General features: G+C 40.4%; 1 protein-coding gene and 1 long non-coding RNA gene across 8 annotated transcripts in view; both read right to left on the bottom strand.

The window, feature by feature from the left end:
* Positions 1 to 1274: 1274 nt before the first annotated feature.
* LOC125639992 (uncharacterized) lies at positions 1275 to 19761 on the bottom strand. Its single transcript, XR_007357664.2, has 3 exons — positions 12602 to 19761; positions 11501 to 11588; positions 1275 to 4282 (listed from the first exon to the last, which is right to left on the bottom strand). It is a non-coding gene; the product is annotated as an uncharacterized LOC125639992 (long non-coding RNA).
* Positions 19762 to 20997: 1236 nt separating this feature from the next.
* The window catches only part of LOC125639991 (heparan sulfate glucosamine 3-O-sulfotransferase 1-like), a 316899-nt gene continuing 313228 nt past the window's right edge, over positions 20998 to 24668 (bottom strand). For all 7 annotated transcript variants that reach the window (XM_075130976.1, XM_075130975.1, XM_048858006.2 and 4 more), the window contains one exon: positions 20998 to 23234. In XM_075130976.1, the coding sequence (XP_074987077.1) occupies positions 22189 to 23118 (930 nt within the window). In that variant the 5' untranslated portion in view covers positions 23119 to 23234 and the 3' untranslated portion in view covers positions 20998 to 22188. The remainder of the gene's footprint in view (positions 23235 to 24668) is intronic.

Genomic DNA, 24668 nt, shown 5'->3' with positions numbered 1-24668 from the left:
TTTCCATCTTTATGAACAATTTCCCCAAGCGAATATGATCCCAGTGGTTTCTAACAGCTGCACAAGAAAGATAGAGCTGAGACTGAAAGAGTCCAGAGAAGGGTACAGAAAATGGTTAGTGGTGTGGCAGAATATCCATAGGAACACAGAATGATTGAAAAGACTGGGATAATTTAGTGTGAAAGGTGAATCAGAAGGCTTTGATTGAGGTGAGAAGATTATAAAGGGCTTAGTAAGAACTACTTAGTATCTTCCTTTTAACCCTATCTTAAAATAGAAAACGAAGAGTACAAGATGAAATTAAAGCACATGACATTTTAACAAATATAGGGATTCCCCCCATCCCTGAGAGTATAATCATTCTGTGGCATTTACTGCTGCAGAGGTCATTGAGACAAATAAGTCTGTGGTTGGCTTTAAAAATCTCTGCTCTACCCCTTCCTGCCCCCGAATAGCACTGAATAAATTAGTTAGGTGGAATTATAGCATTTTCATCATCTACTGAATAATTCTATATTGGCTGCTAGCTGGGAAGAAAACATTGGCTTAGATAGAACTACAATTTGTCTGATCCAGTGCGGAAACTTTTATGATCTTATGTTTTGTTCTAAAAGAGGCTAATCTCATCTGCTGGAATCAAGGTATCTGCTGGAATTGAAGCTGGTTGTTGAGGTTCATGTCCTGAAGAAGCACCCGTTAACTGTCCCCTTGTTTCTCTGAGGTAGCCTGTAGAACATCTTTGAGTAGGCCAAATATAGTTTAAGAAACAAGGACCACCAATATGAGCAAGGCAAGGTATAAAGTATAAGAAAGAAGTTAAATCAAGGGCAAGATTTTTTAGAAACTGGATTCTCTTTCTGCACCCGCAATTATTTATTGCTTGAATGCCTAAAATGGTGCTGAATGCCTAAAATGGTCCTTGCCCATGCTTGCAGCTCAAAATGTGCTCAGAAGAACTTCAACAGCAGCCATTGTCCAATACGTTTTTTTGTTTTTTTAATCAGGCCCTAAGGAGAGGTAGTTAAAAGATTATCTACAACCTCTTCTGATCTGGATTCTTGGTCAAAAGAGAATAGAGTAGGGCATCCTCACCCATTATGTGTCTTTCTTATAGGCCTGTGGACAACAGAGACACAGGAAACACCTAATGACCATGGACAAGAACCAATTTTCAGTGAAAAAGGTGACAAATGTCCTTTCAGAGTAGATTTTGGGTGCTTTGCAGTGGGTCTGTTTCTTATTAGAGGAGAAAGCTGTGAAACAGACTCTTGGGGTATTTTCTCATAATCTATTTTTATTCAGAAGATGCACACAATTCGTGTTTACTCTGACCAGAAATGGAAACAACAGCAAAACTACATACAAAGAATTCCACTTGCAGAAACTCCAGCTAACATTTCATTGGCTTTGTCTTTGTTGAGAGAGAGAGGTGTGTGTCCTTAATTTAAATTAGCTACTTTGAGGTAACATCCTAGTGAAGACAATGCAGTTTGTAGTTTTCATGAGTTAGCCGGCTGAGTCAAAGCCAATGATCCCCCATAAGCTTGATGTCAACCTACTAATTTGTGTGAAAACTACAAATTGCCTTGTCTTCACGAGGATTTTACCCTGAGTTGTTAACTCATTAGCTAATTTGAGTTAAGAACACAACTTTTTTTTTTTTTAATACAGTGTAGACAAGGCCACTCTAACAAGAAAAGCTGCTCCTAATCTGATCTTTGATTTCTGTCCTACAATCAGCCCGTTGGCTGTTCCGCTACACTCTTGCCTGAGGACATCCCTGTTTCAGAGTCACATGGCTTTTATTATGCTCAATAGGAAGCACAGGCTAGGTCAGATGCACTTGGTCAGATGCACCTCCTTTTCTGTTGCAGAGCAGATGCATAAAGGAACCTCTCAAACGGATTCTGCTATAACCAGTGTCCAGTCAAGGGGGCTATTTCGTTGTGGTGTAGACATTCGGGCTCTGGAAACCTCCCACCTCCCAGGGTAATTTACTACTTATGCTGCCAGAGTGGTATAAAGAAGCTTTAGTGAAAATGAGAATCTGGGCCTTAATGTGGACAGGCTGCGAGCTGCCAATGGCATTTTAAGGACCAAGTTGGTCAGACCTATTCTGAGCAGGATTAGATGACACAGTGCTTAAAACACTGGCAGCTGCTTATCTGTCTAATGTTAGGTTTGGTATGTATCTGAGCACCTCACAATCTTTAATATATTTACCCTCACCACACCCCTGTGAAATGGATCTGGGGTCACAATGGCTCACAAGCTAAATATGAGTCAACAGTGTAACACTGTTGCAAAGAAAGCAAGTGTTCTGGAATGTATTAGCAAGCAAGCCACAAGAATGAATTCTTCTGCTCTACTCTGTTCTGATTAGGCCTCAACTGGAGTATTGTGTCCAGTTCTGGGTGCCACATTTCAGGAAAGATGTGGACAAATTGGAGAAAGTCCAGTGAAGAGCAACAAAAATGATTAAAGTGCTAGAAAACATGACTTTTGAGGAAAGATTGAAAAAATTGGATTTGTTTAGTCTGGAGAAGAGAAGACTATGGGGGGACATGATAACAGTTTTCTGTACATAAAAGGTTGTTTAAAAAAATGTTCTCATTAACCTCTGAGAATAGGATAAAAAACAGAGGGCTTAAATTGCAGCAAGGGTGATTTAGGTTGGACATCAGGAAAAACTTCCCATGAGGGTTGTTAAAAGCACTGGAATAAATTGCCTAGGGAGGTTGCAGAATCTCTGTTACTGCAGATTTTTAAGAGCAGGTTAAACAAACACCTGTCGGGATGGTCTAGATAATACTTAGTCCTGCCTTGAGTGCAGGGGACTGGACCAGAAGACCTCCTGAGGTCCTTTCCAATCCTATGATTCTTGAAATTTTTTTGAGAAATTTTGCTAGTGTAGGAGAGGCTTAAGCTTACCCCTTTTTATGAAGAGTTTCATATCACACAAAAATACAATACATAAAAATATTTATGTAAAAATTTGACAAGATGCATTTCATTACTACCGTTGCCATTACAACAAAGATTATTAAAAAGATTTAACACAGTGTAGACAAGATAATTCATCAAATGAAAAAGGTAAAAAAAAACTGGGCACATTTTAACTTAGTTAATTTAAGCTTTTGGATGAGTTAAAACAGTTAAAATATACACCGAGGTCCTCATTAATACAAATTTGAAATAAAATAAGAATTCCTTAGTTTCTACAAAAGGAGAATGAAGGCAGAAAAATGACAAATTGATATATGAAAAGCAATATATAAGATGTGACAGATAAATTATCTTCTGATATTTTAATGAGTTTCAGTTAAAGAAGTTGGCAATATGATGATTTACTGAGATTTTTAATAAAGTAAATTGAAAACTGAAAGGTGATCTGAATGAGAGAATCCTTATGAAGAGTTTGAACATTTAGAGGAACACTACTACATATAGTGAAACACTAACACACACACACACACACACAAATATGCATTTGAAATATATATATATATATATATATATGAAAAGCCTACAGAGGTACAATAGCTTCCCTCTGTTCAGCTGAACTTTGATCACAATTCTTAAGACTTCCCCCATTCAGGGGAGACAAAAGAAGTGCTCCTGATACACACTTGTAATTCCAGATATAATTTCAGAGTCTCTTCTTCCAACCCCATGGGTTAAATATTTGACTCAGTAAATGCACACACAAACATTTGCACAAGCATTTTTAAGTACCAGCACTTACAGGCAAAGGTAATAGAATTTACATTCTTTTGGGAATAATGATTGAGAGTGTTTATCAAGAAAGTGCACATGTACTGAATTTAGAATAAGCCTTCCAAGAGATTAGTAATTTGGTGCTTAATGCCAAATTGGTGCCACATTGCAAGCTATTTACATAAGGGCATAACCACTCCTTTGTACAAAATTATGTGGAAATGTTTCCTTGGTGAATGAATAGCAAAATACAATGATCTCCCAGAGTCATTAAAATTTCTTATTAACAAAGTAGCTACCTGTTGTCAACAAAATAATTTATACCAAACATCACAAATAATAGCCGTAAACATTTGATTTGACCATTCCACACTTCTGGCCCGAGCCAAACACAACTGAAGTCAGTGGGAGCCTTCCTATTGCCTTCTGACGGCTTTGGATCAGGTCTTATACACTTAAATGCCTTCAGAACGCTTGGATGAATATAATTTGGTGACTTGTTGTGTTTAGTTTATCGTTTTGTTGCATCACCTCCTGGATACTTCAGTCTCAGACAGTCCCCCATCTTAATGAACAGAAAAAGAGTAGGTTAGTGATACATACTCCCAACGTTCTCTGTGGTGAAGACTAGCGGTGTTGTCAGCTCTTGTGTTTTAAGTGCAGGTCTCAAGATAATCGCTCTTAAAGTCCAAGTTGCTGGAATTGGTGAATACATGAGCATCTCAGCTTATGTTTTTTGTTTTTAATAAAAATATATAGACCTCATTGTTAGCGAAAAGTGTGAAAATATAATCCGAGTGTACCATAAAGGCTTAAAAACCAGAAAGCAAATAAAAAGACCCACATGTATTTGTTTTTTAAAATCTCATTATTTTTTAAACCAGTCTTGATGCTTTGGGGAAATTTGTTTACTGTCAGGAGTAGTAGAAGAGCTCTGTGTAAGCTCAAAAGCGTGTCTCTCTCACCAACAGAAGTTGGGTCAATAAAAGATATTACCTCAGCCACAGTGTCTCCCTAATACCCTGGGACCAACCTGGCTACACCAACGCTGCATACACCTTCATATGAATGCAGCTAGATTAATGTTCACATGGACTGCATTAGCAGAAAGGTTGTGTGTGTATGCGTTGATTTAGAGTTAGGTGGTATTTAACATGAAAGGAGGCAAAATAGAATTGTGATCAGTGGGCTAAATCTTGAGGAGGTCCTTTAGTCGGTTTTTTAGTGGAACGCCTACAGTTTAGGGGAAGAGTTTCAGTCCCTCAGGAACCACATGGAGTGTCCTTTCTCTGCACTTGAGAGGTAGAAAATGAGGAAGAACTGGGAGGAGATAGCAGTTGCCTCTACAAAACCATGTCGCCACATGCCCTGAACTCAGTGGAGGACCCTCTACATGTATAAGAAAGTAAAGGAGCTGAGTTCAGCAGTGACAAGGTCAGTGAAACTCCCCCCCATGACCAGCATTAAATCTGCAGACAGTAACAGGATGTCAGTTATTTTTCTATTCTTCTCCGGGGCGGGGGAGGAGAGAGAGAGAAGAGTCATGCTGTCAGTTTGCCAGGGTCTGAAAGGGGAATGGGCAGGAGTCGTGGAGTTGTGCTCAGAGGCACAAGGTCTCTGCACAGATGGCTCTGTGCCTCTGCCATATTCAATACTGTGTATCCTTGGAGCTGTGTATCATTTTCTTATTCTGCAGTGGGAAGAGACATTCCTGGCCTGTCCTTTCCCAGCTTCATAATCCAGGAGTAAACATCTGTATAGACCCTCAGCATTCCACCCCCCTTCCGCCCACCACACTCCCAGGGCTTTTCCCATTTTTTTCTCATGGGGATTAGGGCAATCTCGCCTGTGTTAGGACCTTAGGCTTTGGCCCACAGTAAACTGTTGGGAATTAGACATGAATCAGGTTTGCGTCTTGGCACTAGAGTTTTATTTTATGCTCTGTATTTCAGCACCGGGCATTTCATTCTCTAACCCTCCTATGACAAAGTGACATATTTTCAGCCAAAGCATTTACCGGATGCAAGACATTCTAGGAAGATACTAAGGGAAAGTAATCTGTACCTTTCCATCACAAGGATGCTAAAAGAGCAGTGGATGTTTATAATAATGTACTAACTACTGTGTTAATTCCATTCTTGCCCTAGTTTGATTTTGTTCTACACAATGTAAACAGTACTGGTGTAGGCCCATGCATTTGGGGCAAGACAATCTAAACCTACAGGAAGCTTTACATTTTTGGTATAACTGGATGCAAATGCAGTATTGGGGGCAATAGAGGCAGATTTGGTATGGTCTCACTGGTACAGCAGTGGTTTCATGCATACCTGAAAGAACATTCCTAGCCCATGACAGGAGAATTCTAGGCTCATGTGTGGTGTATCCCCCCAGATTGGTTTTGGCACGAATGCATGTAGCTATAGTCTGTCTTTTCAAGAGGCTTCTCAGAAGGATGGCCTGAACTACCATATATAGGAGATACACTGCTGTGTGTTTTTGTTGTAAGGGGACGTGCAGTGTCTGATCAATTTAATTTACTGACCAGAGATTGGCTAAAATTGAACCCCTGTATAACTGAGATTATGCGGATTGGTTCAGGCAGGAGATGTGAAGAAAGTGTCATTGCCCTAGGCCTTCTGAATTGTAATGAGGAGCTGCATCTCTGGACCAGCACAGTGTGGTCATTGACCTAGAGCTGAGTTGAGGACATCTGGAGCCAACTATGGTAAGGGCAGTTACTTTATGATGTTAAGAATGCCTCCCAGACTGTGGTATTCCCTGGTGGTAATCATGATCTATATCTTTGTGAATTGGTGGTAGGATTACTGTAATGTGCTATATACTGAGAAACCTTAGTAAGAGATCTGCTGCCTGCAGCTAGTTCAGAATACAGCAGTCTGATTGTTGCAGGGGGAGATTAACAGAGGTTAGTCTGACTGCTCACTGTTTTGCCAAGTTGCTCAGCTGCCTGTTAGCCCAAGTATCAGGGTTAATTTTAATATTTAAAGCTCCAAATGGATTCTATCCCCAGTGTCTTTCTGAGCTTCTGATGACCTGTATTCCATTCCAGCCTCAAAGGTTGGAGGGAAAGACAACTTTTTGACCTGAGTGATGGACTAAATGAAGGTTGTACTTTGCCTGTGGAGCTCTAGGTCTGTGGGAATGCTTTCCTCACAGAGCTGAGAACAATCCTACATTCGGTATTTTTAAGAGGTCTATGCACCAGCATTCAGAAATGTGAGAGCCCCTGTACAGTAATTGTTTTGTTTAATTGTTTCTAGATAGGGTCTGATTGAAATGCGCACCTGTGTGTTGCACACTAATTGTGTGAACCCCGTTGGCGCTCACTAAAAATTCTCTACTGTGTACTGACTTAGACCTGTTTCACAGACAGTTAGTGCATGACCCATTGGGACAAACTAGAATTTACACCCTCTTTGGTATGCACTTATGCAGCATGTAGAAAAGCCCTTAGCTCAGGCAGAACACCCATTACATTCAGTAGGAGTTTTAGGGGCTCCAGAATCAGTCATATGCTCAAATAAATTTGTTAATCTCTAAGGTGCCACAAGTACTCCTCTTCTTTTTGCGAATACAGACTAACACGGATGCTACTCTGAAACCAGTCATTTAGTTTGTACTGTCTATTTCGATCTACCCATCAACAGGATTCATACTGTAAAGATTACAATATTTATTCAGGCATTCTGTATTTTTAACATCAAAAGCATGGGATAGAATTTAATACGTACAGATTATTTGGCTATAAGCTTCTCATACGTAAAGTTCTGCAAACAAGCAAATAAAGGAAGTAAAGAACACTACACTTAAAACGAATTGTGTTAAATTTGGCAAACACGCTGTTGCTGAGTTCATTGCAGTAGCATTTGCAAAAATGATACTAGATTTTCAGTCCTATGATCTTTATATTAAAAGTAAATTATCACCCTTAAGCAACAAAGGAATTGCCACTGAGCATAATTTTGAAACAACAGCTACAATAAGTTACTTTGATAGCTCAGATAACATGTTATCTAAAGTAAAACTAAATAGCTATTTAAAAGAATTCCTCAGTGTGACTGCTAGTGTTGCAAATACTATATTTCTATTTTATAAACTGGTGTCTTATCATCTTTGAAGGCATGTTGGAGAGTGTTAGAATATATTCTATCATTTAGATCCGCTTTAGGCAATTATATATGTAAACATAATGACATTCTTATTCTTTTTTAAATGGATTGATCTCAAGTCTGTGATGAATGAATCTGCTATGTGTTTTCCTGAAATCTTGTTTGAATTAAATTAATCCAATATTAATTTATTTTACATGTGCCAGAAGCATCATCCTATTATTAATAAGTTGAAACAGACAGCAGGAAAAGGAGGTCCCTCCTTAGCATTGCCAGAGTGCATCTCTGTGTGTATCCAGCAATCTGTGTGATATGTTGACAGAATGAGGCCAGGGATGCAAATAAAGGAAACTTTCCCCCCACTCCTAGCAGTAAATATATTTATTTATATATGAAGTTAGAAAACATATAAAATCTCCGCACTGTATTTTCCACTGCATGCATCCGATGAAGTGGGCTGGAGCTCATGAAAGCTTGTGCTCAAATAAGTTAGTCTCTAAGGTGCCACAAGTACTCCTTTTCTTTTTGCGAATACAGACTAACACAGCTGCTACTCTGAAACCAGTTTATTGCTTGTCATTCATTAATTTACTGAATGGTAGTTCTACTGATAAATTAAATTGAGAGAGAAATGGCTTACATATTATTATTAACATTGCAATCATATGTTTAATTCATACATTAAGAGATACTGTATTTGTATTTTAGAAAGTACAGTCATTCTAGCTGGCTTATCAGCCACCAAAGACTAAAAGAACATTTTTTTGCACACACTGATGTATCAGTGATTGAAACATAGCTCTTCATTCCATAAAATATCTGCCAGAGCTATAATAAATATTTGGGGAACATCCACTGAAGATAGAGAAGCTATGCCAATGTCAACAGCTGAAGTTCTGTCGCTATATAATTTGCTAAATATATATATTTTCAATTGAAGATTAATTGGCTTTTCTACTGTTTTAAAAATAGCAACCCAATCACTTTGTTTGATATGACTGTTAGGAAAGGGTATGTTGGTATTGTTTTCAGGTTCGCATGTCTGGTCTCCTGAGACACTAATGCAACATAGCTATAAAGCTGTTTAGTTGTGAAAGCCACCGAAAAGGGAAATGTTTCTGGTTTTACTTCTCTCAGCCCAGGGAGGTGGAATTTGAGGTCAAAATTATTTATTCTATGAATTAGTAAAGTCAGGATTCATTCAAAATTTAAAAACACAGAGAAAAATCTACAAAAAGAAAGGGAAATCAAAGACAGTTTGTGAGTGATGGTGAAGATGGGCTTATGTAAAATAAACACCTTGGGCTTCAGTTTTAAACCTGGGTAATGTATTCCTCCTCCCTATGATCATAATATACAGGTAATCAAGAGAGGGGTTCATAAAAACTAGAACATGTGGGACTGAGACAATACCCAGTTCTTATTTGTTTAAAAAAAAGACGAATGCACGGAGGGCCTTATCACGGTAAGATGCTCCTCCACAGCTGCTGGCCTATTGAAACGAGAAGCTGCAGAAAGCTGATGAGACATTCGGGGCTAGATCCTCAAAGGGGATTTAGGCAGTGCAATTCTGAGCCTGACTTCAGGTGCCCTGCTGCCTAGTGGAATCCAGGATCCTGAGTTAGATGCCCAGGATCCCGCTGCAATGGCTGGGGAGAGTTTGGCACCTGAGAATGGGATTCCCAAATACTAGCAGGCTGAGCAGACAGCCACCTAAACTAGTCAGTAGGAAAGGTTTACAGGTGTTAGCTACAGAACTCTCCCCCTATAATGCATGGGGAGCCTGGGCGGCTAATGCAAGGCCGCAGGGTGCCTAGGGGCGAGGCACTGCAATATCTAAGTGCCTTTGTGAATCTAGTCCTAAGTGATTTAAGCTTGGATTTGCCAGTTTATGATCTGAAAAGGTAGGTAATTGTTATACAGGCCATTGATGGATGGAAGGAAGTATCATGAGTTAAGAGCCTGTAGCAAAGAATTAGTAGGGTGTAAAGCAGTTACAGTTCACCAAAACATCCATCCCACAACACTCACAGCCCAAGGGGAATCACAAATTACATCCTTCTTATGTGTGCAATAATTACTCCAATAGAAGGAAAATGTCCTAGCAGAGAATAAAGTAAAAACTTGCTGCCTCATCCAGCATAATATGTAGGTGCAGTTCCAGACATGAAATGACCGGGTGGTGGGGGGGAGGGGGGACAGGGCAGAGAGATTGGCCAACTCCATGAACCCTGCAACAAAAGGGCTCTCTGCTCATTTGGAACAGGGATGTCAATCCAGGTCTCCCACAGCACAGTTGAGTGCCCTAACCAGCAGACTATTTGGGGTGGCCAATAGTCGTTAGGCTAGAGAGTAACAATGTGTGATGCTATAGCCCTGCCATTAGGGCTCTATAGAATCAGACCCCCGCTTGTGAACTCGGAGTTTGGGAATTGCCACCAGGGCTAGGACTCCAAACAGCTCATCAGCTCTGAGTCCTACTGGTAGAAACATAGGCACCTAGGGCTAGCTCCACAAAGGCACTTAGGATATAGATTCATAGATATTTAGGTCAGAAGGGACCATTATGATCGTCTAGTCTGACCTGCACAATGCAGGCCACAGAATTTCACCCACCACTCCTACAAAAAAAAACCTCACACCTATATCTGTGCTATTGAAGTCCTCAAATCATAGTTTAAAGACTTCACGGAGCAGAGAATCCTCCAGCAAGTGACCAGTGCTCCATGCTACAGAGGAAGGCGAAAAACCTCCAGGGCCTCTTCCAGTCTGCCCTGGAGAAAAATTCCTTCCTGACCCCAAATATGGCAATCAGCTAAACCCTGAGCATATGGGCAAGACTCATCAGCCAGATACTACAGAAAATTCTTTGGCTACACTGTGATTAAACACCTGAGCCTGGCCTGTGTCAGCTGGCTCGGGCTATTTAATTGCAGCATCTAGCTTTGGGCTTGGGCTGGAGCCCAGGCTGTGGGACCGCTTCCCCCTTTCAGTTTTACAGCCCTGTGTCAGCGGATGCAGGCCAGCCATGGGTGATTAACTGCTGTACCCTTACATGACTAAGTCCAACATTTAAGTGCCACTGTCGGTCACAAAACCACAACTCAGCTGCTGCCTAAGTTTCTGCCATTGAATATGCACAAAGCCACTGAAGTCTTAAAACTGCTCCACTACTCGCATCGAAGCTGCTTGGAGACTCGGGTTCAAGTCCCTACTCCACTCAGTCAGTGTGATGATTTAAGTTGATGAAGCACTGCATCCCAGATGAGTGCCCTCCTAACCATGGGATAATAAATGCTCTCATTCTTATTTGTTTTGGTGAGAAAGGGTTGCTCTGGCTTAGGCACTGAACTCAGGGTTCACAGCTGAGAATCAGTATAGGAGATAGGTGCCTCCCACCCATGTGTCAGTCAGGCATCCAAGGGGAGTTAAGCACCCTTAAGAGCTGGGCCCTAAGCACCTGTCGTTCTTCTGCATCACCTTACTTCACTTGCTGACTTCTGTGAAGCACTTTCTTTGAGACACCTAACCCTCCCTCGTCATTGTATGAGGCACCTGAGAGTCCAGCTTGGGGGCTGTGACTTCCACAGTCCAGAAAGAGACCCAGGTCCCCTTTGTGAATTTAGCCCTAAGATGGCTTTTCAAAACTTTACCTCTAATCCTTTTGTGCCACACTTCACATGCCCTGGAAGCAGAGGGTGGGATTTTCGAAGTCACAGAGGTGCTTTTGAAACCCTCCATCTGTAGAGAATAGATTGATTCAACTTATATGCATTTCAGAGCTTGATTGACAACAATCAAGTTGGGGTTGGTCCTGCTTTGAGCAGGGGGTTGGACTAGATGATCTCCAGAGGTCTATGATCATACATTGCTATGGTTTTCCTAATATGTCTGATACCCCTTCCCCCACTCCCCTCAATGCACCACCTAAGAGTGGAAGGTATCAGCTGGCGGAGAGCTTAGTATTTGCCTCACATTGTTTAATTCAGTCAGTGGCTAACATGAGCTATTAGTTGTCTACTTCCTCCTAGCTCAGGCATTTATTCCTCAGGCGATCAGTGGAATTACACTGATAACACACTTTGGGCTCTTCTGCTTTTACAGGATATTTGGGATGAGGGTTAGAGGAATGGTTTTGGGGAGGTGAATACCCAGCCTCCCACCCTCTTGCTAGGGCTAAAATGGGATCTCCCCTTCTCATCAGCTTTAAACACCTCTTCCAGTGGTTTGTTTTCAATAGATGCCTGGGTCTGTTCGAAGGCATCAGCAAGAGACGCCACAGACTTTACATGTTTGTCCCATAGACTCTGCTTTACATCAGCCTTACATATGCCTAGGAAATGCTCTTGAGCCACAAGCTCAAACATTCGCTCAAAGCTTGTAACACCTTTGCCCCTCACTCACGTTCCCATCAAATCTTTCAATTTGTCACATATTCCCCATTACTCATACCAGTATCCCTATTAAGATTCCTAAATTTAACTCTCTGTGTTTCAGGGGCAATCTGAAACCGTTGTACTTTTGAATTTACAATAGTCTAAAGCATCATAGAATATCAGGGTTGGAAGGGATCTCAGGAGGTCATCTAGTCTAACCCCCTGCTCAAAGCAGGACCAAGCCCCAAATCCCTAAATGGCCCCCTCAAGGATTGAATTTACAACCCTGAGTTTAGCAAGCCAATGCTCAAACCACTGAGCTATCCCTCCCTCCTCCCTCTTCAAAGGGCATTTCATTGAATACACTTAGAGCTTTACCAGTTTATTTTATAATCAGGGTAGGAACTCTCTTGGCATCAGGGTTCTCATACACTGCACACAGCCTTTCAAAGGTAGTCAGATGTTCAGCAATATCATCTGTCTCCTTGTATGCAGGATATAAATGGTCCCAAGTGTGAATTTTTGGCACGATGAGAATTGCTGAGGTTGGTGGGTTCTAGTTCTGCTTCTCTGGCAGGTCCAGTTTGTGTTTTCGCTCTCTTTCTCCCCGCTTCTCCTTTATCTCCAGTTCTTTCACTTGCAATAGTCTCTGGTGTTCTCTCTCCTTTTCTGCAACTTGCAGCCTCAAAAGCTCCAACTTTGCAATCGCCACTGCTTCCAGTCATTTTCCTGCTTTTCTGTTCCTACTGCCCTTTCCCGAAATAAGCAAACAGAAAATAACAAACCAAAAGCCTCCTCCTGACTGTCCTTAGACACCACACTTAAAGCCTCACTTAAAATCTTTACACCAGTGTATGAAGTGCAAATCTTGCTCAGCACAACAAGCTGTGTGTTTCACGCTGCTCTCTGCACCATTGTGATGGGATTCCCCCTGGGGTGCAGCCTGAGACTGAGGGACCGCTGTGCCCCCTTAACTCTCTTCAGCCTGGGCTGTCTCTCACAATCCCTTGCTCGTGACCAGCAGCAAACCCCTCCAGGCGCTGGGATCACTCAGCACAACTGCATGTGGAGTCCCACACCCAGCTAGATTGCATGAATGCTCCCAGAGCCGCTCATTACGCACACAGGGAAAGACACCAGAGCCAAATCTCCCCAGCTCCCAGCACTGTACCTCAGGAATATACCATCTTGCATAGCTCAAGATGGGCAGTGCAAATTTATTAATTGGCTCACCACTTCAACAATGGAACGTGGACATACACCAGCCTTTGTCAAACCTGAGCAGATTTGCCCCACACTTCATACAAACTTGCTGGTAAAGATAAACAAATTTATTGACTATAAAAGGTAGATTTTAAGTGATTGGTAACTAACTGACTTTTTGCCTAAGAAATAAAATATAAGCGCACAGTCTCAATCCTAATAGATTGGGCAGCAACAAGATTAAGCAGTTTTTCTCACCCCACTGGATATTGCAGTCCTTAAAAAACAGCTTTGTACCTTAAACTTGGAGTCTTGTCTGTTGGAGTCTTGTCTTCGTCTCAGTGTCTTGGTTGCTTGTAGCGTAGGTGGTGGCAGGAGAAGGGCCAAGCATGGGGCCCCTGTGGTCTCTTTCACACCCTCTGTCCCATGTGCTTGGAGAATGCAAGTCCAGGCATGTCTGGGGGCATTGCTGAGTCCCTAAGCAAGGTTGAGCAATTCCCTTGGTGTGGCCTCATACAGGTGAGTCATTGAATTGTAGCTCCCTTGCGGGACAATGGCTGGTGATTTCTGTTCACCAGCACCCACCCGGATGTTGGTTACCTCCTTTGTCATTGTTGCTGTAGAGTCAGTAGCTGGGTGCCGCCCAAGCCCACAGCATATTTTAGTGACAACCATACAACGCAATTCTCATAACTTCGTATGCGTTGATGATACACATATTTAGATAGAACAATGGCTTTCAGCAGATCATAACCTTTCCCCTGATACCTTACAAGGCATACTTTATATGTAAGACCACGATTATACAAAAATGAGGACTATGGGGGTTCCAGGATGGCTCCCCCAAGCTATAGAATGTCACACTAGGAAAGATTCATCAGGAGGGAATGAAAGGTGTTCGCTCATGAGGAAATCACTGGCACATGGTCCTGGAATGACTGAGTTATGTGAATGTAACAGTAAATTACATTCCAAACATTCCAATAGCTGCCCATGCTACAGTACACCCTCAATAGGATATCATTTTAGGGCAGAGCTTTGGATACAATCTTGTTTTGTATTGGAGCAGGGTATTTTCCAAACGGTGCGAGATGATTTTTTTTGCACAGCTATAGCATACCTTTTTTGAATCTTCAATATTTTTTCACTTGTCTTACGAACCAATCAAGGCAAAAATTCACCCCCCGTCACTTTGTAATATTCTCTGTGTGTGTGTGACTAGCCTTGTGTTGCATTAATGCACCTTGTCCTTGTGTGTGTGTATTATTGGGAGTGGACTACATTCACCCTGACTGAATTGGCCCTGTCAACACTGGTTCTCGTCTTGTGAGGTAACTCCCTTCTCTTCATGTGTCAGTACAATAATGCCTGCATCTGTAATTTTCACTCCATGCATCCGATGAAGTGGATTCTAGCCCACAAAAGCTTATGCCCAAATCAATGTGTTCATCTTTAAGGTGCCACCAGACTCCTTGTTGTTTTTGTGGATTCAGACTAACACGGCTACCCCCTGATATATATAGATATATATGAAAGAGGGCATTTTAGTGTTTACAGGACATGGTTTTTCAGAAGGGATAAAAAGAAACACTTCAGTCTGAAGATGTTTTACTTCTCAGCTCACGCAACTCAGATTTTTTGCCTGACACAGACTTAGAGCACGTTGCTCCAGGCTAGTGGTCTAAGGTCACTGTGCTTCCCTCGCACCCTTCCTATTTCATTTCAAGCCGGTGATCTATGCTTCACGAAAAGTTTACAGCAATATATTCCTGTGCAGGACAAAAATACTTGATTACGTAGCTGTATTTCTGAGTAGAGAAAGAAAAATGAGGCAATTTCTATTCTGAAACTACTTTCAATCCATGACTAAAGAGACGGCTTTGGGAACCAACTTCATTGCCATCGCAATTCCTGCCGTTTAATCCCAGCATGTTTCATGTCCTTCTGCTCCATTGTTGCAACATTTGAACTGCCTCTAAGAAAAACTGTTCATTCTCTTCTGCCACAAACACGTCTGCATTTCTGCTAAAGAGCGTGCGGTAAGACTTTTTTTTCCCTTCAGAAAGCTGGTGGGCATTATTTATACTAAGAATAAAAGGACATACAGGATAAAAGTGCAAGTCAAACACATCAAAAGTATAACACAAAAATGTACTAAATGATATTTGCTACACAGCTGTTATTTTACTAGATATTATAAATTTGACATGACATGAGCTTAAAGGAATATGTACAGTATGTTCATAATACAATGTGCTATTTTTATCTGTATGGTATATTAGTGACAGCAATCACAGAAGATTTAAGTAAGGCACTAGCATGAAATTCGTAGTCCTGAATCCAACTCTTTTCTTTCTTTCCATTAATTTTTCAGGAATTGTGATGAGTTGGGTCCCAAGACATTAAACTCGAAGAAATTAACAAGGCCCAGCGCAACCACTATAGGCTAGTGCAGACACATTTTTAGCCTCTACTTAAGATTACATTGGCATTTGGTTTATGAAATAGTAACTGAAATTTAATGTCACTTGCAATAAAAGCCCAGCTAACCACGGGGCAAAGTATTTGGCCAGAAACAAACATTGGTCATTAACTATTGGTAGTGATTGATTTACTAGGCTAGTTACGACTGATTTTAATTCCAATGTGTCTGCATTTTCCCCCCCCTGTTGCAATGCAAACTCTTGGACTCAGGGATCAACTTTACAACTGCAGGAAAAAAATCTAAACTTCATCTTCATAATTTAAAGGTCTAGTTCCCTGCACACTAGTCATATTTTTAAAAATTCTCAGTGTTTGGCTTACAGTTTCTCTTTTGTTATATTTTTAAAGTGTAATTGAGTAAAGGCTGGACTCTCTGTGCCTGCATCTAGATTTTTAGGAAAACATTTCTAACTAAAAGGGTAGTTAACCTCCAAGGGCAGCTGTGGACTCACCATCACTGGAAGATTTTTTAAAAAAACATGTTGGTCAAATATCTGTCAGGGATGGTGGAGGTTTACTTGATCTTGCCACAGTGCAGGTGTAACCCACATACCTCTTGGGTGTGGTGTTCTGACTCATCTAGTGGCACCAAGACCACTGGGAGAGAGAGAGAAAAATGAGTCTGCTCTACAGCCTCAGATAACAGGCAGCTGTCTTTTAGCTCATGCTGTAGAGACTCATGCTCTAAGCACCAGAAGTCCCCAGTTTGAGCCCGCTCGCCGACGACTGGGGTCTGTTGGCGTTACACAGGGGCCTGGACTTGATGCTTTTGCGAGGTCACGTCCAGCCTTATGTTTCATCCATGACCGTAACACATTTTGTAAAATAGTTGAATTATTGTTTTGAAGGCTAGACTACAGGCAGTCCCTGCCCCCACCCAAATCAGTTCATCTTTTAGTCTGTGCCTCTCACAGCAGAAACATGTAAGCCATATGTGGTTTTTCTGAGTTTGTTAACTGGAATAGACAGGCAAAGCAGATACAGTATTTTGAACAAGATACAATGGAGCATCATGATGCTACTCCAACTTTTATGCATCAAGTGGAAAAGATCCTGTGGAGTGGTGATGATGGTCAGGGGAAGGGGGCAATGATGAGTTAAGGCTGCTGTGGGAACCTTCTTAATCTTTGCATTTTTTCTTTGTTTGTGCATGCCCCTGAAATATGTGAATGTTCCTCCCTCCTTCATTTGCAAGGATGGTTCAGCCTAATTGTAACCATTTCCCAGGACCCTGTTTTGGGAGCTGCATGGGTTTGGGATCCACGTTGGGGTGGGAAGCGGAAAGATGGGTAGTATTTTGTGGGGATGGGAGGGTGACATGATATGCGTCCTCTAGGATTTGGGTGTCTGAAGATTCACATGGAAATCCTAGAGATTTCCACAGAAAGCCTTTCTATGCTGGGAATCTTAAGGGAGATGATGGGGGAAGCCCACTCGTGTGGCTCCATCAAAGCCATGCTATCAGTGAGTGGGTTGTACCACAGGAGGACACTATCCAGCCCATAATAATAATGAAAATCAATTGGAAAATTATTACTGTGTGTGAGAGACCAAGTGCGCCTTAGCTGAATAATATTGGGACCTTTCAGTGTTAGGCTGGAAAGTAAAATCTTTCATTTGAGGTGAATGGGGGTACAGATGGGGACAAGGCAAAAAGAATTCACACTGGTGTGGCTGTTGCTGTTTGGTTGACCGTTCTCTGCAAGGCTGCGTTTAAAAAAGGCAACAGCACAGCTGTCTATATTTTGACAGCTGCATCTTGCCAACTGAAAAAGGAGGGAAACTATATTTAAAGTGAAAACTTAAAATGTACAGGATGTTGCAGAATGCTATAGAGCTTCTGAAATCCTCAGTCTTTGCAATACAGTATTTTTGTTTCTGATGTTAGTGGCAGGGCTTAAAACAATCTCCACACAATCTTCCAAACCAATCTCCCTTGTGAAAATGGTCTCTGAAGCAGTTCCTCTGGCTGGCAGGCCATGTCAGAAGAATGAGCATTTGGATGACCCAAAAGTTGGGGGGGGAGAGGGAGGGGGAGAAGAGGGGGAAACAGGAGTGATATTTGTCCCTCCTGACCTTCAAAAATTCCTTGGATAATAGTTTCTCCACCTTGATGGTGCATATACTCCTCAATGAGTATTATTTAATTAGCAGGTTTCAACATTCAACCATTTTTGAATTGTGTATATTAAAAAAATTATATTACCTTATCAGGGAAAATTATTATGTTTAGTTTCATGTAGCTAAAAGACGGCTGCATGAATTTTCTATTATACATATGGGGGAAAAGTCACCTGTCAACTGAGACCATGTATGGAAAATTTCAGCCCTGCAGGAGACTGTTTCAGAGACTGAAATGGGGTCTGTAATTGAAGTTATGGTTGCAATCTTCGCTTCAGTATTCACTGGGCAGAAAAGGCTGTAATGCAAAGGTTAAACTGGATCTTTTAAAATGGATTCCCAAATCCAAACTTCAGAGGGGTTTAGGTAAATGAAAAAAGTTGATCAACAAAGTTCAACTATGCATAATATATTTCTCCTGCTATTAGTAAATTGTAAGGAGTTCATTGAATTAATTCCCTTAGCTGTTTTTCCCAGAACTGCTGAACAGAAATGGATGAAGACTTTGCTCACAAATCAGGTAGATTTATGCATCACTAATCCATATAGATCAGCACTCCTTGAAATGTAAATTTCAGAAACAGACACTAACATTTTCACAGATGCACACAGGTTTCTGCCAACTGATGTTCCTACATACTAGTCACGTACAGATTATCTGTAAACCTCAGAGAAAAAAAAAATGAACCTCCCTCCCCCCAAACCTGTATTGATGCCTGCAGGCAAATATATAGAAAGATATTTGCTTTCTTTCAGAAGCCTAAAGGAATTTGATGCAGACTTGTGAAATCGTCTGTTATTGGCAACTACTATAAAAAAGCCTTTGTCTTCAACTTACATCTTTCACCAAGGAAAACCATTACACTTGCTTGATACAATTAAATAGCACTAACCTCAGTCAAAACCTTGCCAAAACAAAGTGTGAAAAATGGTACAACTAAAGTGTTAGAATGCATAAGTAATGGAAAATAATACTGGGGAAAAATGAATGCTATAAGTTAATGGTATGTCCTCTTCTGGAATATGGTTTTCACTTCTGGTTTGACTTCAGTGGGACACGCTAAGCAGACCCTTATTCCAGTGAGGCCTTTCATTAGAAAAAGATACAACTCTGACTTTGGTAAAAAAAAAGTTGGACCATAATTATTTATTCCTCTGTAAGTACATTTCAGATGTACTTACCCACTTTTACAAATCAGAGATTTACTAAATAATGATTGATACTCCAGAAAACTAAAATAATTGAAAAAGTTCATTGAATGATGAATGAGTGATTGGCTCTTAATACAGAAATTATATATATATATATATATATATATATATACACACACACAAATAGCAAAAGTAGGTAATTTAAATATTAGTCTGAAAATACAAGCTGCTCTGCACAATTTTTAACCTTCTGCTTTTATATTGGAGAGGTTTTGACAAAGAATATATTTCCCTTTAACTTTGTCTGGGGAGGATTCTATTTAACCTCAAGAGGAGTTGTTATGGATGTAAAGAAAACACTAACCAACTGTAGAAAGATTGAATAACTTCAGTTCCCATGTACTTCAGTTGGATTTCAAAGTACACACAATCTTAGTGCAAAAAGCACTAGATTCCTTGATGTTAGGGCCAGAAGTGACTATAAGATCATCTACTCTGACCTACTGTATAACAGACCATAGAATTTCATCATAACTAAAAAGAAAAGGAGTACTTGTGGCACCTTAGAGACTACCAAATGTATCTGAGCATAAGCTTTCGTGAGCTACAGCTCATTTCATCGATGAAGTGAGCTGTAGCTCATGAAAGCATATGCTCAAATAACCGATGAAGTGAGCTGTAGCTCACGAAAGCTTATGCTCAAATACATTTGTTAGTCTCTAAGGTGCCACAAGTACTCCTTTTCTTTTTGCGAATACAGACTAACACGGCTGCTATTCTGAGACCTATCATAACTAAACTATGTCTTCCAGAAAGGCATCCGCTGTTATTGAGTCAACGTGTCTCATAGAGTGGAGGTTTGTGATTGCTAGGGAACAGGCTGCAGTGTGGTACAAACTAACAGTACTAGGAACAACTAAGGGATAACATTTCAAAGTAATACTGGATGAGTAGCAAAACTCCCATTCACACCAAAGTGACCTGTGTGTAGGGGTGAAAGTAACTTGATGGATGGATTTACTGGTATGCAGGGCGGCCGCGATCCTGGGCAAGGCGTGTGTGTGGGGAGGGGAGGGCGTGGCTCTGGGCCCCCAGAAGAGGTGGGGCCTTGGACGGAAGTGGGGGAACTGTCAGCAATAGCAACGGCCAGGAACCCCTTTAAATTGCTGCCAGAGCCTCAGGGTAGCGGTGGCCGGGACCCCCAGGGCTCCGGTGACGATTTAAAGGGCCAGGGGCTCCAGCTGCTGCCGGGAGCCCTGGGCCCTTTTAAATTGCTGGGCCCTGGGGAAGGTGCCCCTTTTGCACCCTCCTCCTCTTCTCCTCCCCCCCATCAGCGACCCTGCTGGTACAGTTGGCTGTGTACCGGCTTTCTTACCGGTATGCCATACCGTACCGGCTTACTTTCACCTCTGCCTGTGTGGCTGAATCACCACCTATCGTTGTGAAACTGGAGTTCCTGAGTAGCAACATTCCAGCTGATCATGAAGACTATATTTTCTTCTTCTCTCCTGCCTGTCTGGAGTCAAGCCTGTTGATGAATATAGAAAGTATTTTAAAAATCCCACGCTAGGATCTTATTTGTACACTGGTGGATGATTCTTAAGAGAGACTTTTCATACTATGATCATTAAGACCAAATGCAACTGCTAGTACATTTCTCAGACTAACTGTAACTGGCAAAAATAACTCCTGCCAGAATGATTAAAGTAAGTTTTCTTTTTCAGTATTGATACACATGAGAAGGGTTAGAACCTAAAAAAGACCAGCATGATGCTGTTAAAATTATAATGAACAAACAATTCCTAATGCATGAATATGGATTGACATGATTTTATAGAAAATCTGAGTAAATCATACTTGATATCTTGAATATAACTTGTGACTGATATACAATATTATATACATGTTACATGAAATTACTTTCAACTCTGAGTACATCTAATGATCTGCAAATAGAAATTACAAAAAAATGTTATTCCATGCTTTGGAGAGCAGGCAATTAATATTTTTTCAGTAAACAATGTGTCAAATTAGATACATAAACTAAATCTAAGAGAGCAGTAGAACAATTAGTCACAGAAATACAAACAATAAGTCAGTATTGATGAAAAATTGTTTTCCAGTCAAGAGGAAAGTGACAATTTATGTAATTAAATAAACATTTGTACAATTGCTGACATCTAATGACAGTTTACAGATTTACTTTTTATTAAGCATATCAATATTGCTATGTAAACCAAGAGTGTTTTGGATGCTTGTCTATTTGCATCCTGAACCCCAAAATTTTAAGTTTCTCCAAATAGTTAATTTTCTCCACCAGTTTGAAGATTTTGCGCGCAATTAATAAGTGTTAATACTAACATTCTATATAGAAGGAGCTTCAACACAGAGCAAGCTGGTAGGTATTCAAAACCATAGTTGGACTGGAGCCCCTTTATTATATGTTAGTTATTTAAGTAGGAAGTACTTTATAATAATAGCTAATTTCACAGATTTTAAATTGTTTAAAGGAAGCACTTTTGGAGTCCCCTGTATTAACATATGTCATTATTCTACTGTATGAAAGTTCTAGAAATCAATGCCATTATCATGGTGCATGATATAAAAAATACTACCAACAAAAATTACAGAACAGTTCGAATGATACCATTTCAACTATCTACATTTTGTATACTGCTTAAAGCAGTCTCATTTTTCCAAAGAGACTCAACTCTGATCTCAGTCATACAGGTGTAAATCTGAAGTTACTCCACTGAAATTAATGGATTTGCAGCAGTGAAACTGAGATAAAATTCTGGCTCACAGTAGTTATACATAAATATATCAAACTTATTTCTCCCATGTTTAAAGGGTGCTCCTAATGGACAACAATCCCCAATGAAGGCTATGTTTTCAATATAACCACTTCTGACGTTTTCAGTCTGAGCAACCCCAGAGAGTTTACAAAGGTAACTTTGAAAATAGTTTATTTCAGGACATTTTAAGAAACATTTATTCCAAATGTATTAATGCCAGTCAAACGAATGATTAACCATTCTGTAAAATTTTGCATTGTGCTCTCTGAAGTAAGAGTAAAGTTGCTCTAAAACAGTGTTGTTGACAACAGGGTGGGGGCGCCCTTTGGATTCATGTAAACATCTCTCTCTTCCATCACTTCTAATGCAATAGAACCCCTTGGTTTGGTTAAAATAAAAATTTGAAGACATAATTCTGGAAGGAAGATTAAGAAATGTTTCTACTTTTTGTAACTCAGGAAGAGGGTCCTTGATTAAAGTATTGCCATCCACTATGTGAATCTGATCTAAGTTGAAATGCTTAAGCCACTTTTCCATATGGATATCATAGAGACTTCTCTGAATAGCTTTATATTTGGTATTAAGTGCTCCATTTTTAATAACAATTTCTTCAAAGGGCTGAACACGCTTGTGGCTTTCTAGTCTGTTGTAATATACTTGGGTATAATCAGATATTACTCTCTCAGTGGGGTCTCTTAGAATGAGAAGCAATTTAATCGAGCTATTCATGTCATGAATTCTTTCTGGAGCCTGTGGTGAGGTAAAATAGCCTGGTGTTTTCTCAATAGTAATTTGATTTTCATAAGAAAATGGCATCAGACTCCTATACCAGTCTATTCCTTTAACATAATTCTCATCCCAGTCAAAGAAGTGGACTTCTGTAGTTGCTACCACAATATTAGGATGAATATCCAACATTTCCAATAAGGCCCTGGTCCCTCCTTTTCGAACTCCTACAATGATCGTCTGAGGTATTCGTCGGTTTGTGCCAGGAGGTCTCACCTGTGCAGAGTAGTGTTCACTTTTATTATTGAAAAATCCTACTTGCGACTTCAGTGTCTCCAGCAGTGCCCCATTCTCAACAGGAGCACCCTGAGTGTGAGTCAGCAAAAGATAAGCTGACACCAGGAGGAAGGCCATGTGGAGAATAATTAGTTCAAAATGCCGTTAAGCTTGGCTGGTGAAATAATAGGCGATTCCCCTCTCGAGGAGCTGGTTGACAGAACTGGGGGCGAGCGAACAACTTTCTGAAGCATCTGCAAAATAAAATAAGACTAATAATTATCTCTGTGTATATGCATGAATGCATCATAGATGAAGTCTGACTTCTTCTCTGTAATTAGTACCATGCAAAAAAGTTATCTAAAGCAGTTTACTTCCTCTCCCCCCACACCCCCGCCACTCTGTGTCAGGAGAGTAAAATGGTGAATTGACATTTTCTTGCTCAGTGCTGTAATTAATGGTGGATACTACATCAGTGAGAACATTTGCCTACTCAAAACGCTGGACTAGGCTACGAAGAAAGAAGAGGAGGCTCTACCTGGTTCTATTTTCCTTGTTATCATTTCCTTCCTTTTACTTCTTGCTATTTAGGACACGCCATTAATAGGGCTGTCAAGCAATTAAATAAATTAATTGCGATTAATCCCATGATTAAAAAAATGAAGCATGTCCTCTGGAAGGTGGCTGAAGCATGAAGGGGCATACAAATGTATAGCATATCTGGCACGTAAATACCTTGCATTGCTGGCTACAAAACTGCCAAGCAAACATCTGTTCTCACTTTCAGGTGACATTGTAAATAAGAAGCAGGCAGCATTATCTCCTGTAAATGTAAACAAACTTGTTTCTCTTAGTGATTGGCTGAACAAGAAGTTGGACTGAGTGGACTTGTAGGCTCTAAAGTTTTACATTATATTTTTTACATAACTGCACTCAAAAACAAAACAATCTACATTTGTAAGTTGTGCTTTCATGATAAAGAGCTTACACTATAGTACTTATAGGAGGTGAATTGAAAAATACTATTTCTTTTGTTTATCATTTTTACAGTGCAAATATTTGTAATAAAAATAATATAAAGTGAGTACTATACACTTTGTATTCTATGTTGTAAATGAAATCAATATATTTGAAAATGTAAAAAAAACCCAAAATATTTAATAATTTTCAATTGGTATTCTATTGTTTAATAGTGCAATTAAAACTGCGATTAATAGCCATTAACTTTTTGGGGGTAACTGCAATTAATCGACAGCCCTAGCCATTAATAATGATTCCATGACATTTTGGAGTATCAATTCATCTCCCCAAATTCACTGCTAGAATCTAACTAGCAAGTGTCATTTAGTTGATGCTTTAATTCTGTCTCCAATGGGCTATGGGTTGAGAGCCTTGACTTGTAGCACAGAAAGGATGTGTCTAGCAAGAGCAGAGTGAAATAAGGCAAAATCCTTGGGATCCAATCAGTAAGGAGACAGACAGACACAACAATGCATCAGAGCAAGAGAAATGGAGTCTGCATCAACTGAATGTGGAGTGAGAGGATAAACTAGTCTGGGTGGATTAGTTGCAGAAGCTCAAAGACCTGTGGTGTGTGCATGCACACACGTGTAGCTGGGGTTATTGCTGCAAGGTCAGAGCTTTAGAATTAGAGCACAGAACATTAGTCTCTCCAAGGAGAGGCTAAA

This window comes from Caretta caretta, chromosome 7, assembly GCF_965140235.1.
Source record: "Caretta caretta isolate rCarCar2 chromosome 7, rCarCar1.hap1, whole genome shotgun sequence".
In the NCBI taxonomy this organism is placed as follows: Eukaryota; Metazoa; Chordata; order Testudines; family Cheloniidae; genus Caretta; species Caretta caretta.
Note: the sequence above shows the minus strand (reverse complement) of the source record. Positions and strands in the feature narration are given on the sequence as shown.